The sequence below is a fragment of the Dromiciops gliroides genome, chromosome 2, assembly GCF_019393635.1.
Source record: "Dromiciops gliroides isolate mDroGli1 chromosome 2, mDroGli1.pri, whole genome shotgun sequence".
Classification (NCBI taxonomy): domain Eukaryota; kingdom Metazoa; phylum Chordata; class Mammalia; order Microbiotheria; family Microbiotheriidae; genus Dromiciops; species Dromiciops gliroides.
Window position 1 is genome coordinate 235,136,191 of NC_057862.1, and position 18,063 is coordinate 235,154,253.

Sequence of the window (18,063 nt, forward strand, 5' to 3'; positions counted from 1 at the left end):
TGATGAGAACTGATTAATCTTCATGGAGCCATACTGGGGGCAGTAATCAGCCACAAAAAAACGGAGCAGCAGATTTTTCAGGCAGAAAGACGAGATAATAGAATAAAAATTTCCTGCTGTGGCATCTTAGTCTGAACATCAACTATTAACCAGGCTCCAGATTGAATGATCTATTAAAGACTCCTCTGGAAATAATAACACTATCCGGAGATGTTTCACATCTAGAGATGGGCTGCTGCAATAAGCAGATTTTGTGTTCATCAATAAAAATCAGTTAAGATGAAGCTGACAGCAAGATGAGAAAAACATGGGATTTGAAAATGGTGGGCTTGTAAGACACTCTATGTTCTATACAAACAAAAAGATTTATTTAAGTTCTCTATTAGCATTGAATTGGTTTCAGAGACTTGTATTGGAGTTTTAAAGGCAAATCGGAAACTATTTCCTGGACTGACTCCTCACAGCATGCCTTTTGCTACTTGGATTATATTTCTTAAATTCTGAAGAAATCTTTTTCTTTTCCCCCCTTCTGTGCATTTTTGGTGCTGAGCTGTATCCGGTTTTCCCACACTCCCGCTTGTCAGAGAGAAGAAACCACAAAAATGTAGCAAAGCAAAGTTTGTCCAAAGAGCTGCAATTCCATCTCTGGAGGATAAACATTCCTAGTGCCAAGAAATGAGTACAGTACCCCAGCACCTTCAAATATATAGCCCCGCTGTGTGGTATGGGACCCCACCTACTCACCAACACAACTGGTCTTTCTCATATGGTAGTATGGACTATCTTAGAATAGACTAGAGTTACATCAAGAGAGACCAACCTGTCAGACATGAAAGTCATACACGCACTAACCCTACCAGCTAAATGTCTGCTTTTCAAAAGCTCTTAAAGATAATCTGGTATGAACACTAAAAGGGATTTGGCAAAGAAGGCTGGAGTTCCTTCCCAGTTTTACCAGTGACCTTCATCCATGAATTTCAGTGTCTTTATTAATCCTGCCTTGGAACTCAGAGAGAACCAGATCTGAGACCTGGGAGAAGCCTTCTGGTCCAATCCCCTCATTTTAAAGTTGTGAAAACTGAGGTCCAGAGGTGTTAAGTGACTTGCCCAATGTCACCCAGTCACTTAAGGCAGAACTGGAGCTAGAACCCAGGACTCTTGACTCCCATTTCAATGTTCTCTCTGTCAAGTTTGGCCAGTAAACATTATTTGTGTCCAAGAAAGCTATTACCCTTGTAAGTCCAGGATTTTGACTTTTCTTGGATTGTGTGGTGATTTAATAATATAATTCAATAGCCACAAAGGACATCTTTTGACTCAGATGCTGAATCTGAATCAAATACAAAAGAGGAGAAGCAGCAGTTTCTTTCTCTGGGTTCCAGATTCTTTGTTGGCAACTAAAGTTGATCATGCTAAGTACCAGTAAACATGAGTCCTTAATGAAACACAAGGGAAACAAAGACAGTCTCACAAGGCAAATACACTACTGGAAAAGCATCTTCCATAAAGACACCCTGAAAAGATCCTCATTTTAAAAATGAAGGCAAAGAGCAAAGAAACAGTACTCAAGTTTGTATCTAACTAGCACCAGAAAGGTTGGAAGTGGAGTTGGGGATTCAGCCTTCCAGAATTAGATTCAAGATTGGAAAAAACCCCTCTTTTTAATGTATTAAATGCATCCTATAAAAGACATAGAATATTTCACAAAGTCTATTGAAACTAAAATCAATTAAATGACTTCATCTAACTGATATCCAGGTCTATATCTTCCCATTAAAAAGCCTGAAAAAAGATGTTTTTCTTAAAACATAAAAGATTCAGACTCTGTAGGAAAGTTTGTCAAAGTAAGTATGCCCTTCATTTCTGGAAATCCAGATGTCAAGACTGCTCTCATTTGATTTCAGTTGTGGTGGTATAGCACAGGTAGGCCCTCAGTACTATTCATTGAGCACCCACTCATTCACATCAGCAGGGAATCACAAATGAAATAACAGATAGTCTCAATCTTCGGGAAGACTAAAAACCAACAAGGGCAGACATAATGAAAACACATTAAAATACATTCTACAAAATAAGACGAAAATCGATGAATAACAAATTATGAATATACCAAAAGCAATGCATCTGATTTCTCCTAGTTTGCCTAAGTATTTACCGTGAACGGTAACAAGAATGATTTAGCAAAGACTAAGTATAAGTACTTTCTCCTCAAAACAACAGCCTTGTCTTTAAGGCATAGTGAAGGAAGGACAATAATCCTATAATATTTTAGTGATGCGATACTATCGTCTAGACAAGATATTGACAAAAAACAACTTACTTGGAAACTCTTTGTGATGACATCTTCCTAAGCACCTGCTTGTGATTGGGCGGGGGTTTGGGGACCAAGGATGAGGAAGAATTTGGAGATGGCACCACTTTCTGTGGCAGACTGGTAGGCTTCTGGCCACTGGCAGTGGCACTGGAGATTCTGTAGCCTGCATTATGTATAGACCACAGATTGGAACTGGGTAATATGAGATTGCCAAAGATTGCCTGCAAAAAGAAATGGGGGAAAAGATTGATGCCTTCCATTAATTATAATCCACTTGCTACAAGATTCTTTTACATTTGTCTAATCACAACAGTGATACTGGAGAAGTTCAATGAAACACAGAATTGGTTAACATATAAATTTTTTGTAAGAAGCCCTATATTGTTAGCCCAGTTTCAGATTTAGAGGGAGTGATGGCCAGGAATTGAGGAATGGTATGATGTATGAGATAGAAATGAAAAGACTTGAGCTCTTGTCATTGCTCTACTACTAATTAAAAATAAGGGAGAAATGAGATAAATAATACCTATCTATTGGGAAGACAAAATTAGGTAATTTAGGTACAAGCAATTAAATGTAAAATCAGTAAACTCAAGAATGCTTTTAATTGGAGGATAAGCTAAAATAGCTAACTCACTGAAGATCTGGAAATCATGAAAGTTAACATTTATCTGAAAGAAATGAGGAAAAAGTAGACTGTGTTCAATGCAGCAGTTGTGTAGATAGTGCTCACATTGGCTGATTTATTTCATTTATAGCTCAAGGTTTTCTGTGTTATTACATTTCAAGTTTCAGCACTATTTGTAATAGCAGATAATATAAATCAATTTCACCAAAATTCTGGTTGTGAAATAAAATTATGGAAAAGAAAAGCAGTAACACAATGATTATATTACCTAGTACTTTTCAGAAAAGTTTTTTCAAGCACTTGATTCCATCTCTAGCTATTCTATATTAAACCAGATATAGAGGTAGTTTTATTTCTCCACAAGTTAACCAATAGAGAGGGAGAGAAGGAAGACCTACATCTAAAGCATTCCTCAAAATGTGTTTACATAATCAGGGAACTACCATCAGATGGAGAAACTAATATAAATTACTACAGTGACAACTCAACTATATTCTCTAGTGTTTTGAAGTTTCTACTTTTCTAAGCTCCCAATATTCTCCCAGTTACGCAGGCTCACTGCTTCGGTGTCACATTCCCAACTCCTTACTCTTTCTCACAAACACTAACACCACCACCACCACCACCACCACCCTGCCCCCATATCCAATCTATTGCTGAGACCTGTTAATTTTACCTTTGTGACATCTTTTGTACGTGCCCCCTTCTCTCCTCTGGCATTGCCACCACCCTGGTATGGGCCCTCATCACCTTACCCCTGGCCTACTACAATAGCCTGCTGGTAGGTCTGTCTACCATAAATCTCTCCTTACTTTAGTTCATTCTCCACTCAGCTGTCAAAGCGCTTTTCTTAAAGCACAGGTCTGACCATATCATTCCAATACTCAACAAATTACAATTACCTATCACTTCCAGGATTGAGAATAAAAACCTCCGTTTCACTTTCTTTTTATTTTGGTGAGGCAATTGGGGTTAAGTGACTTGCCCAGGGTCACACAGCTAGTAAGTGTTAAATGTCTGAGGTCAAATTTGAACTCAGGTCCTCCTGAATCCAGGGCCAGTGATCTGCCACCTAGCTGTCCTCTCCATTTCACTTTCAAAGCCCTCCCTCCATAACACTGCCAAGCCCACAATGTTTCCAGTCTTCTTACACTTCTCCCTCACTTCCCATATTCTCTTAGACTCCTTGATGCTTGCCTCCTTAATATTCCTTAAGCATGACACTTTATTTCTTGACTCTGGGCATTTTCCCTGTTGGTACCCAATGCCTGAATGCTTTCCCTCTTTATCTCTTTTGTCTCCTGGCTTGTCTTGGGCCCCAGATAAAATACCACCTTCTACAGGAAGTCTTTTCAGATCCCCCTTAATTCTAGCACCTTCCCTCTGTTGGTACTTTCCAGTTGATCCCGTATATAACCCATCTGTACACAGTTATTTGCACATTGGTCCCCTCACCAGATTGTGTGCTCCTGAAGAGCTGGGACTGTCTTTTGCCTTTCTCTATATCCCCAGTGCTTAGCATGGTGCCTGGCACATAATAGGTGCTTAACATGTTTATTAATTGAGTGACTTACAAGTTAGAGTCTGAGAAGGAAACCTTAGATAGAGTTAGCTGGACATGGAATTCATCATCAGATGGAGAGAGAAAATAATTATTCTATATTATAAGGGTCTGGAGAATTCGTCAACATTTCAAATGAAATGACTAATCTACATTTAGTCATCATTGAAAGGTAGAAAGTTCTATATATCTTCCTTAAGAGTACGTTTGTGGGGCAGCTAGGTGGTGCAGTGGATAGAGCTCCGGCCCTGGAGTCAGGAGTACCTGAGTTCAAATCCGGCCTCAGACACTTAACACTTACTAGCTGTGTGACCTTGGGCAAGTCACTTAACCCCAATTGCCTCACCAAAAAAACAAACAAAAAAATAAACCCCAAAACACAAAAACAAATGTTGAAAACTATCTCTACATGTAACTGGAAAATAATAAAATACTTTTATGAAAAAAAGAGTAGATTTGTGGGGAGCAGCTAGGTGGCTTAGTGGATAAAGCACTGGTCCTGGATTCAGGAGGACCTGAGTTCAAATCCAGCCTCAGACACTTGACACTATCTGTGTGACCCTGGGCAAGTCACTGAGTCACCTCAGTGCTCCACCAAAAAAAAAAAAAAAAGAGTAGGTTTGTGTCATTACCCAAAAGTCTGTCTTTCAGCACTGATTTATACATAGCAATTAGTTTTGTGTTCTTCAACATATTTATCTTTGTCACTAAAAGTAGATTTGTCTTCTGGCCTTTTGAAAACAATCATTAGCTATGGAAGAACCTTATTAAGAGGAATAATTATGTTGTATAAAAATATACACATTATTAGTCCTTTATTAGAATCAACAATATGGTATCAAAATAGCAAGTTGTTATTTATATTTCATTTGTAAACTCATATAAAGATTGCATTTCATTGTACTTTTTTTTTTTTAAGTGAGGCAATTGGGGTTAAGTGACTTGCCCAGGGTCACACAGCTAGTAAGTGTTAAGTGTCTGAGGCCGGATTTGAACTCAGGAACTCCTGACTCCAGGGCTGGTGCTCTATCCACTGCACCACCTAGTTGCCCCATGACTTCTTTCTTGGGTGTGGGAAATAGCTATGTTACAGAGAGTGGACTCAGCAAACCACAGTCTGAAGATTGGCTGAGCCCCAGGAGAAAGACAGGAAAGGCCCTTCTTCTCCCACATGTGTCTGGCAAACATAAGGGCACTCGTGGGTGGGACGGAGGAGTTTCTGATAGACAGAACACAGACTTCAACTTGGAAGGTGAAAGGGGGAACAAAATCTGGGATCTTTCACCAGTAAGCCAGTACTGTTCACTGATTAAATCCTTGGGAGGCTTTGCCAGAAAACTCTCCTCCCTTCAGCCCTCACTCAGGCTTCATAGTACTGGATCTTGGACTCGGATGACCACCTGTGGTGAAATAATTGCCCAGATTCATAGTTAAGAGAACTGAGGAAGAAAATAGAGGTAAATGACATATGGCTCTATTTTTTTTTTTACAATGGGTACCCTTTTCTTGTTAAAAAAGAATATTGTTTTTGTTTTTATATCCCTTGAGTTTTCCCTCATATCCCTTCTCCTACCCCCTCCCAGAGAGTCATCCTTCATAAGAAAGAGTAAAAAACAGAAGAAAAAAAATTCTAAAAAACTAGCCAACATAATGAAAAAATCTGGCATTATAGGAAGTGTTTGACATTCATGGTTCCCAGTCTCTGGAAAAAAGCAGGGGGTATGTATCTTCTCACATATCTTCTTTCGAGCCAAGTTTGGTCATTATAATTTCAGTTTCAATTGTTTTGATATTGTTGTTCTTTCCATTAACTTTGCTAGAGTCACTGTATATGTTATTTTCCTGATGATACTTACTTCACCTTGTATCAGTTCAAATATCTTCCCATGTTTCTTTGTACTTCTCTGTCATCATATTTTTATGGCAGAGTAACAGTGTACTATATTCATGTACAATAATTTGTTGAACCATTCCACAGTCAATGGGCATCTACTTTGGGGCCAATTTTTTGCTACCACAAAAAATGCAGCTAAAAATATTTTGGTGTATACTGACTCCTTTTTTTGTCATTGATGGCCATCTAGCAATAGAATCTCTGGGTCAAAGGATATGAACTAAAGATTTAGTCATCCTTTTCACTTAATTCCAAACTGCTTTGCAGAATGGCTGGACCAATCCATGGCTCTGCTAACAATCTGGGCCTGTCTTTCCATTCCACAACACTGACTTTTCTCATTTTCAATCATCTTTGACAATTTGCTGGGTGTGAAGTAAAACCTCAGAGGGTTGTTTTGACTATTTCTCCTTTTATTGAGTGACTTGGAACAGTATTGTACATACTTGCTAATAGTTTGCAATTCTTTTGAGAGCCATTTATTCATACCCATTGTAGGTCCTTCACACTTAACTCAGGAGGTAGGGACTTCCAGGTTTTGTTCTCAGGATGCACAGTCTTTTCATGACTCAGACAAAGTCCATATTACATAACTACAAGGTATGCAAACATATTTTAATGTGGTTATTTCTGGTTTCTAAAGCACTCAATTGTTTGTGAGCCTGGGCTGAGATAGCAAGATGAGCAAAAAGACTGAGCACAATTTCTGGATTCAGTTACAAAGTCTATACTAGTCAGTCATAATTCCGACAGAGGAGGGGCAGAAAAGCTTCAGCTACTGTTCAAACAAAAGGGCAGCAGGGAAGGCCAGAGATGGACCACCCAAGGAAATAAGGCAGCATCTCAAGTTGCCAAAGTTACATGAAACTCTTCCGTGTATCCTTCTATCTCTAAAATGAACTCTTCTTCCTTTTAACTCTCTTGAGAGGCTCTTAATAGTTCCAAATATCTAGTCCAGGGTAGATTATGAATACAGGTCGTTGAGTAAGCAAAATAATGAAGGAGATATACAACTTGCCAGCCAATCAGAAGTCAGGATACTGCTATCACACAGACAGAAGTTAACCAGGCTATATGGATATCACATCCATAAACTTTTTCTCATTCGAAGTAGCATCTTCCCAAGTAAACTAATCAGGCATAAAGCCACAGATGCTGAACTTTATATCAAGTAATTTGCTTCTTTGTCAAATAGAGACCAGATAAGACTGTGGTTTCTTTCAGATTTTGAGAACAACGCAGCACAGAAAGTGTTAGACTTCAGAGTCAAGAGATAAGCATTCAAACTCTACCTCTAAGACTTCGTAGTTTGTGACTATGGATAAGTTATTTGTTATCTTTGTAGAATGGGCAAAATGATATGGATTGTACCTATTTCACAGGGCTCTCATGAGAAACAAACGATAGTGTATGTAAATGCCTGGCAAACCTGGGAAGTGCTGCACAAGTGGCAGATTTTTAGGTTTTGTTGGATATTCGTTACTGTAGTGAACTCCTCTTGAGGAAACCTCTACCAGTGCAGATAAGCATGGGGAATTCCCTGCACCAATATATAGACAGTTTAGGACCTGGTAGATATATCTTAGGGAGTAGCCTGAAGTACTTATAGACTAAGTGTCCCTATACACCTAGAGACACAGAGCTTGTGATGAGGAGAAAGAATCTGAACCAAGGTCTTTCAGGCCCCAAGACCAACACTATATCCACTATACCCATACTGCCTCTATCAATATTTTTATTATTTTCTCCCAATAAGGTCTAGTACTGCGCCCTACCAGCAAGCAACTCAATAAATATTGTTGACAGAATGAATGGGTTAACTCTTTTAGGCAGCTTCTAAAAGTGTCTTAATCAATGCCAGAGAATAATTTATATGTTCTGAGAAAATGTTTTATAAGCTGATGTTGACTCTTCTGGATTACTTCTCTCTTTTATGTTTGAAAAAATATCTTTATTTGTTGATTTGCTACTTAGACAACCTGGTGACATATCTCTTTTGATTTTCCTTGTAAATCAGTTTATCCTACCTTTAATCATTTTTCCTGCTCTTTTTTTTTCTTTAACCTCTCAAGTCAATGAACTAATTTTCAAAGCCTTTCTCAACTGCCTAAGTCAGCAAAATGTGTCTCATTGTATTAGCTCCTCCAAAGCTCTGTTACTTTCAGATTCTTCATTTTTATAAGACCATTTTCTTCATTTCTGTACTTGACACAGAAAAATGACTCAGATTGGTAGTGTTGAATCAGCTTCTGTACTTTCTCCTATCTAGGAATTAGTTTCTTGTCAGATAATTGTGTGAGGCTGTATTTCTCATTTATGTTTTCTGATTAATGAAAGTTGTTTTTATCTAAGGATTCATATTTATATTAGAATGTTTCTTGATAATGTCCAACATCATGTAGTTAATAGTAACAAATAGTACTAATTAGTAGTAAGTAATAAAACAATATCTGAGTTTCAGTTTTTTCATCTGTAAAGTGAAGTTGAACCAACTGATCTTCTAAGATCCTTTCTGACTCTTTATCTATAAATCTATAAATGTGGTAAGAAAATTACTTAGTTTTATTGCCTTCCAAGGCAATATATCATATTGACCAAGAAAAGAATAAGACTTAAATGAGACCATATTGTTCTGGGATTTAACAAGTCCTAAATTCATATTTAATCTAATACTAAATCCCTTTAAAATTGAAAAAAAAGTGCCTTTCTTTAAAGCAAAATTGGAAATAAGCCATTAACTTGTTTGGTCAATTACAGGTCCTATTTTCTGTGGTCTGTGGATGGCATTTTATTTACAAATTTTAATAATTACTTGTAGATAGGACTAACTATACTGTTCGTATCTTTGTTTAAATAAATATCTCATTTCATTGGTGTAAGAACCTCCCTCATTATGCTGGGTCCTTTTTTATTTACCACTCAGAAAATACATCATCACATAAACCCTAGAGCCACATGCTCTGGAAGCATTTTTCATGTGGCCAGGGGCCACAAAATGAGGAGGTCTTGTCTTTCGCCCATCTTGCACAATGGTACTCCTGTTAGTTCCTCACATGCCCATAGACAAACAAACAGACATCAGAGTGAAATGATGGAAAGAAGCTGTTCACTATGTGGCTGCAGCTGAGCAGATTTTTGAGGACACGGAGCATGGTAGAAATGTTCATATAAAGGACAAGAGCTATCTTCAATTGACGGTAAATGGAGTGCTCCTCCATGCATCCCAAGCCTTTGAATTCTGCCAAATCACGTTTTATAATGTGATTTCAGAATTTTTTGCCTTTTCTTCCTTAACTCTGAGGCTTCTTTGGATAAGTCTACTAAAAACTGCTGTAACTAGATGAGGACACTTCTCAATCAATCAATCAAAAATCCTTAAGCTGTATTCAAAAAGTCTTTAAAAGCCATTTGAAGAAGTAAAATAACTTCAAACAAGGGGTCTGCTTTGGTTGCTTCTGAAATTTCTATACACTCTCTGGATCTTATATAAAAGCATCAGGTTGGCTAGTGTGGGAGGTGCCTCTAGAAACGGAGCATGTGTGTTCTCCTTCCCCATCCCTTTCTGTTTAGAAGAAACATTACAGGGGGCAGCTAGGTGGCACAGTGGATAAAGCATCAGCCCTGAATTCAGGAGCACTTGAGGTCAATCCTGGGCAAGTCACTTGAAGGAGGAGGAGGAGGAGGAGGAGGAGGAGGAGGAGAAGAAGGAGGAGGAGGAGGAGGAGAAGAAGGAGAAGAAGAAACATTATAGGTTGCAGGGTCTAGAGAAGGTTGGCATTCCCACCTCCTTACCAGTATCCTAAATGGCATCCCTAGATCCCTGGGCAGCAGTGTCTACATTGCCATGAGCTAAGGGGAGATGAAGCTCCTCACTCTTCAAGAAGCCTGTCTGGAAAAGAGAACACTAAAAGGAATTTCTTGAGTACTTCATAGGATGAGAAACAAAGACTTTTAGCAACCAGGAGCTGGGAGTGACTCTTCAGCTATGAGTGCTTTCTAAGTCTGAGCCTACTCTCTCCCTCAAATCTGTATGTACTTATGGGAGAGGATGTCACAGACCTTGGGGAGGGAGGATTGTTCTGTACCGGCTGTTCTTTCTGTACCATATTAGTAAATACCTCTTTCTAAAAGCTTCCTAAGGCTGGCTAATGAAATGATTCTCAAGGGATAATCTTGGAGGGAAGCACTCTGGTGGGGCTCAAGCCAGTGGCATGAACAAGTCACCTCTGACCCTTAAAGGGTACTTCTAGAACCCTAAGACAATGATGTAGTCTGCTTTGCTCTGGGAAGGTGAATCATCAGTGGTAGCTTCAATGAGCTGCACATAATATTAGTAACAACCAACACAGTAGTTGTAACAGTGGTCAAGAATTTATAGCTAAAAGGCATACTAGAACAAACCATCTTACTATTTAACACTGTCATTCAGATACCAAAATCTCAAAGTATGAGCACAAATGTAGTTTTTTTGTTTTTTTGTTTGTTTGTTTGTTTTTGCAGGGGGCAATGAGGGTTAAGTGACTTGCCCAGAGTCACACAGCTAGTAAGTGTCAAGTGTCTGAGGCTGGATTTGAACTCAGGTCCTCCTGAATCCAGGGCCGGTGCTTTATCCACTGAGCCACCTAGCTGCCCCCAAAATGTAGTTTGAAATAAAAGGAGAAGTATTAGAATTTATAAAGACTTAAAAATCAAGTAGAATACCCTTAGCTCAGGGTCGACCATTAAGAATTTGTATGTTGGGGCAGCTAGGTGGTGCAGTAGATGGAGCACCAGCCCTGAAGTCAGGAGTACCTGAGTTCAAATCTGGCCTTAGACACTTAGCACTTACTAGCTGTGTGACCCTGGGCAAGTCACTTAACCCCAATTGCCTCACTAAAAAAAACCCCCAAAACAACAACAAAAAAGGATTTGTATGTTAACTAGGGTGGCCATAGCCCAAAAAATCAGCACCAAGGGGTCAGACTATTTGTGATGAGTTTCTCTGTGTTTAGCTAGGCTGGTTCTTGGAAAGCAGATAGAGTCTGTTGCTGGGACTGTACTTGATGCCAAACTGGCTTGGAAGAATCTGGCAGAGCTTGTGTTCCTTAGCTCTTACCTTAGAGAAGTCAGGGTCATTTGTGTGCCATGATAAGGCATCTGAGGTGCACAACCCAGGCAGGAGTGGATAGGCTATGATCTGTGTACTGATTTTAAAATGTTCTATAATTTACACTGGCACTTCCCATACCTGATCTGAATGAACTGTATTATATACTATATTAAAGTAATAATTGTACTACTATCAGATCCTTATAAATCCATGGTTAGCTTTAAGGTACCCCCCTAATCTGTCAGTAGGAAACTCATTCCAATATGAGGGGGGAACTCTATCATAACACGGGATTTTTACAATAACTTTTTCCTCCCCAGAAGAGTTGAAAGCACTTCTACATATATCTTATTTATCTCTCTCTACTTCTCTCTATTGTCTCATTTATTCTCACAATCTCCCTCTAGAGTAAGAAAAAACATGCTTGTTAAGTTTTCCCTGTTTGGGCCAAATTCAGGTTTGTTATTGTATCTCCCTTGGGGATATCTGATAGAAGGCCTTTCTACAGGCACAAATATACTGATTGTTTCTTGTTAGCCATGAGGACTCTTTTAATTGATCATTAGAACTCTATGGATATGTTTAATGGGCAATACCCTGTCCTTTAGGACTATTTTTTCTGCTGGTCTTGAAGTGTAAGGACAATTCTCTCTGAGCCTAAGAATGCCTATGCCCAGTATGGGGCTGCCTCCTATTTTGTCTTCTTTCCTTTTGTACAGTGCCTTGTGAGAGCTCAAAAGGCACCTTACATCTTTCCCCTGCAGGGTACCTGAGCAGCTGGATATTGGCTGCCTAAGCAGTTAAAGGAATACAGTGGAAGAGGCAGACTGGCCAAGAGATGAAGAGTTGTCCAAAAAGAAGAGGAATATGGGAAAGAAAGACTCTACTCACCAAGGATCAGGCTAGACTCAATGGAAATGAAACTTAAAATCACCAATTAGCTTGGTTGCAAATGTTGCATCGAGGCCTCTCAACAGATTGTAATCATTCTATGATTCTTTATTGCTTAGCATTCCTTTTCCTGTGTAGGAATAAAACTGCCTATTGTATACCTGATTCAGGTTTGTACCCTAGATACCTTTTTACTTCTTCCCCCTTGCTTGGGGAGGACCCCTTTGACCAGAACCTAAAACAGAATTATTCTTAAGAATCTTGTGGTGGGGCAGTATGGTGGTGGTGGTGGAAAGCTCTAGGAGCCTAATTTCACTGAGATAGAAAACCCTAGAGCAATGAATCCAGGGTAAACTATGAAGGCAGGTAAAAACCAGTGACTGCTGCCAAGCCCTGTGTCCCCAGATTAGTGGTATTGGGCTGGTTGCTGTGTTAATAGGATGATCCTAGGGCAATCTGCAGTAGAGAAACAAGAAATAAAGATTGTTACTAGTTCCTGACAAAGGTCATAAAAGAAAAAAAAATCAAAGGAGCAGGAGACTCTATGAGTTCCAAGTCAACCAACGCACCCCTGGGGCCTCACTATAGACATGTAATCTTGCCTTCAAAGTTTCTAGGACTAACCTTGTTTGTATTTGCCTTCCATTAAGCTATATGGTGATGAAGATGTCCTGGCAGTCACTGCGGCATGCTTGCTCTCTTTCTGCCATGCTGAGAAGCGAGCATATTATTGTTGGCAGAATGAAAAGAAGACCGAAAACTCCTGCTGAGATTCTCCTCCCTTCCCTCCCTTCCCTCTCCCCAACACAAACACACAGCTGCTGAAGTTCTCTGAGAACAGTATTAATTCCTGCATGGAGGCAGAATTTTTCTAGGCCCTAGCCCCATGCAATGAACTTTTTTGGATCAGAGTGGCCGGAATTGGTTATGTGTGTGGATCCATTCCAGACCTGAAAGGTGATAGGTACACATATGCCTGTAGACACTTTGGGCACACACACGTGGGCACAGACACACACATACACACTGTCACCAAAGAGCACATTACACTTTCGATGCTAGAAAGGGTGTGAAAGCCTCGCTAAGCTCAGCTTCTCCTGGCCCCTGCCTGTTATAGTCACGTTGGTCTCTGTTGGCCCTGCTTCAGGAATTTGGAAGAGTGCTCCCACTCTATATCCAGGCTGGTTCAGAAAGTGGTAGAAAGGCCAAAGTCAAGAAACGAATTTTCCTCTCGTTTAAAGTGACCCTGCTATCATCGAAAATTAAGTCATCTAAAAATTGAAGAGTTTTATCCCAGACTGCAGGAGGAAGAAGGATGGATAGCGGTGGGAGGAAAAGAGAAAAGTTTTAAAAACAAACCAGTTTTTTTAGTTAACGGAAACTTCAGGAGTATTGCCTTGGCCATCAAAATATACTTAATTTTTCTGCTTTCTGAACTGCTGGACTCTTTTCAGTTTGTATGAGGCAGAGGAGAGAGTGGGAGGGAAGGGGAGAGGGGGTGTGAGCAGAGGTTTAACAAAGGATCACTTTAACAGAAACTACTGAGTAATCGCTCTGCACTGCGCCAAGAATAACATCAGCTCAATGTCAGCAATTAGAATTGGGTCAGTTAGGCCCCACAGCCAGTATGGCCCTCCTCCTGGACCCCAGCATGGAGAGCTACTAACACTGATGTCATCACCAGTCTCCATTGCTCATGAAAGACCCTCAGACAGAGATGAAAGAAAGGCTTTTTGCATTTTCCTTGAGGGGTAATAACCCAGAATGGGGGGGAAAAGGGGGAAAGAAATTGAGGTCAACAACTCAGGAAACACACATCTCTGTGTATTTATATGTATATCTAGAGCATAATATAGTAATATAGTATTATTACATATACGTATATTGTTATATATGTTCAGAGAGATGCTATGGATATTTTATAGTCATTAGAATACAAATGCAGATGCTAAGATTGTTTTCAAATAATCTTGATCCAAAAGGGGTTAATTTACTTACTTGTCCACTTATTCATTCGGGTAGTATAGAATCAGAGGACAGTGAAAGAAATTTCCATCTTGAATCCTAGGCCCAGATATTAAGGGGCTGCTTGCTGAGCAGCACTAGGGAAAGTACAGCAACAGTGGTAGAGAGCAAGAAAACATTTAGATAACCTATTTATGAAGAAGCAGTGGCAGAAGGGGAGAAAAAACAATGAAACAAAAGTTCCTAGAGAAGAATCTTTGCCAGACAGTTTGTATGGGAGATTCTGTGCTTTCAGCATTCAGATGCTCCCTTCCAAAAGACAGCAAACGACCTCCCGGCCCCCTAGCAGAGAGACCTTTTCTAACAGTGATGCCCCTTAAGATGATCTGAAAAACCAGTACAGGTCTAGGATTTACAGAGGGTGATAAAGAGGTGAGAGGGGATTCTTTCTCTCCTCACCTTTGCTTCTCTGGCTTTCATCAAGTCCCAACTAAAATCCCAACCTTCCAGAAGAAGTGGTTTCTAGTCCCCCTTTTTTGGTTTTGTTTTGTTTTGTTTTTGTTTTTTCGGGGCAATGAGGGTTAAGTGACTTGCCCAGGGTCACAGAATTAGTAAGTGGTAAATGTCTGAGGTTGGATTTGAAGTCAGGTCCTGAATCCAGGGCCAGTGCTTTATCCACTGTGCCACCTAGCTGCCCCCACCTAGTCCCTTTTAATATCATTGTCTTCTCTCCGTAGATAATCTCCAATTTATCGTGTGAGTGTATGTTTATACAGACATACAGACACACACACACACACACACACACACACACACACAGAGAATATAATACACACATATATGGAAAAGAAACTGGGGTAAAAATACTCAGAAAAGAAAACACATTTCTGTATGTATGTATGTATATATGTACATCTATATTATAATACATGTTATTAATGTAATTTCTATATGGCTGTTTTCACTTTGCCTCCCCCATTTGATCATGAGCACTTTGGGAGCAGGGACTGTCTTTTGCCTTTTTTTGTATCCCCAGTGCTTACTTAGCATAGTGCTTAGCACATAGTAGGTGCTTAATCAATGCTAACTGACTTTCTCACAAGCAATAGAAATGTCCTTTTTTTCCTTCTTGCTATCCACCAATTGTCCGAAATTCTATTTCTCTCCATGTCTTTGTCCTGGGACTGTCTGTCAAATGGCTCTGAGGTACTTTCAAACCCATGTCATGGGATAAATCTTCTCCTAGGTGACATGTAAATGAGAATTTGATCATATTGTTTCACACCATCTTTTGAATATGCAATATAGGATATCAGAAGCATAGATTTAGAGCTAGAAGGTACTACAGATGCTCTTTAGTGTTGCTGCTGTTCAGTCATTTTTCAGTTATGTCCCACTCTTTGTGACCCCATTTGGGGTTTTCTTGGCAAAGATACTGGAATGGTTTTCCGTTTTCTTCTCCTGTCAGGCTATCAGAGATTAAGTGACTTGTCCAGGGTCACACAGCTAAAAAGTATCTGAGGCTGGATTTTAACTCAGGTCTTCTTGACTCCAGGCCCAGTGTTCTATTCACTGAGACATCAGCTGCTTCCAGACTATTTAGTACAACTTCTTAATTTTACAGATGATGAAACTGATAAAGTAAAAAAACTCATCACAAGTAGTAAGTGGCAGAACAAAGATTTGAATCAAGGCAACTGGATACTGCCTTCCAGACCCAACTTCCAAATACATCTTGGACCTGATCTATTTCCATCCCATTTGTCTAATTTGGGCTTTTTGAAATAAAAAATAAAACAAAACCATACAATACTTTGGACATTGTAAATACTCTGACTATAGTCAAAAGTATAAAAAACTTCAAAATATAAGATGAGAAAGGCTGTGTAATCATAACCAAAACCATTTTAAAAATTGCTATTATCAATATTACCATTTTTACTAACCACATTTTAATTTTACTTTAAAATGTTAAGTTTTATTATTTTACTATTTACTAATTTACCATTATTACTATTACTAAATTATGTTACTAATCACTAGCGTATGGTACTGTTCAAGTTATTACAAAGCAATCTCTATAATCCTTAAACAGTAATTTTATATTAGGCCCCCAGTTAACATCCTTTTACAGGAGAAAAGGACTGAGAGTCTCTTGCAAGTAAATGCTAAGAAAGAGCTTGCATCCAAATGGCCCAGAAATCTTCAAACTGATGCAATGTATCACTGACTAGTCACACTTTAGAAAAATGAAGCTATGGCTTATAGAATCTATTAGAGAATGTGACAACTTGATCCAAAGTCTTAAAACTAAGGGCTGATGGGAAGCATTGGTCATGCTCACTGTACAATCAATTGATGGCTCAACAGATAAGTGATCATCTCTACAGCACACCACAAACCATCTTTCCTCAGGAGAGGAGAACTGACACTGAGGTAGTACATGATAATTCCCCATCAGAAACTGTTTCCCCAGTTACAGATGAGGCCCTGAAGAAAGGGGAGTATGTTAGGGAGAAAGGGAGGGGAAATACACTCTTTTGGGAAAGAACTGCTAAAAATGTTTCTAATGTTTGTTCTATTTCCTCTTCTGTTTCAATTCAACATTTCTTACTGATTCTATGAAGTAGCTCATCTGGTTTCTATTAGGTAAGTAATTAATGAATAATTAGATTATAAGATTATAGATTTAGAGGTGGAAGGAACATCAGAGGTTATTTGGTCCATCTTTCTCATTTTAAAGATAAGGAAACTGAGGCCCAGAGCTCAAGCTCAACACAGGTAGGTAGGTAGGCAGGTAATGAGTGTCAGGAGTGGGGTTTAAGCTGAGTGAGGTCTTCTGATCCTAGGGCCAGGGCTCATTCCACTAGCCCATGCCAGGTGGTTTTAGAAATCCTCAATTTTATAACGAGATGGGCAATCAATCAACTTGGTGAACTCTCATCGGAAAAGATTCCCCCAAAACAATGCAAATCACAAAGGTTAGGGTTAATGTGGTCCATGGGCTATATGCCATTTGATGCTCACCAGAACCCTATGAGGTAGGTAGGATGGGCATTAGGGTAGGTAGGACAGGGAAACAGTTTCTGATGGAGAAAGTGCTATTGTACAGTGCATTGGGAATTTATCATAACTTGATCCCTGTTATAGGCATAGTGAAAAGTGCTTTGCAAATGATCAATTGTTAATTATTATATTATAAATTATCACTTATTTTACATTATTGTCTCCATTTATTTGACTAAGGCATTAGAGAGATGAAGTGACTTGTTGCCAAGAAATGTCTGACAGAGAACTCAAACCCAGTTCTTCTGATGCCAGGTGCAGCGTCCTGACTTTTATACTCTACATAGGTTCAGAAACAGCAGTTTAAAATATCCATGGGGTCCCATTCCTTCTGTGGAGCAATTCCAGATGTCTTCTGAAATATGCCATAAGGTGCTAAAAATACTGGACAATGGGTGGAATATCTAATAGGACTTTGCTGTTTTACCGATTATTCCACACTTTTCAGATGAATACAATTCAGCTCCTTTGTCCACACTTTCAGAATTTAATCATCGTTCAGCTGACAGGGGAGGAGATGGATATATATGTAAATGTGTGTGTGTGTGTGTATACACACACATATGCACATACACATTTTTGGTGAATGGCTTTTTGTTCTCTCTCCAGAAGACATAAGATAACTCCCTACCTGGGAGTTCTGCATACTCCCTAC

The 18,063-nt window shown here is 39.3% G+C and overlaps 1 protein-coding gene across 8 annotated transcripts in view; it reads right to left on the reverse strand.

Moving 5' to 3' along the window:
* The window catches only part of TTLL5 (tubulin tyrosine ligase like 5), a 342,013-nt gene that overhangs the window by 63,141 nt on the left and 260,809 nt on the right, over window positions 1-18,063 (reverse strand). For 7 of the 8 annotated variants that reach the window (XM_043985336.1, XM_043985334.1, XM_043985333.1 and 4 more), the window contains one exon: window positions 2,321-2,535. In XM_043985336.1, coding sequence (XP_043841271.1) covers window positions 2,321-2,535 — 215 coding nt within the window. Of the gene's footprint in view, window positions 1-2,316; window positions 2,536-18,063 lie in introns of those variants that run through there. The other variant, XM_043985335.1, reaches the window with a different exon arrangement.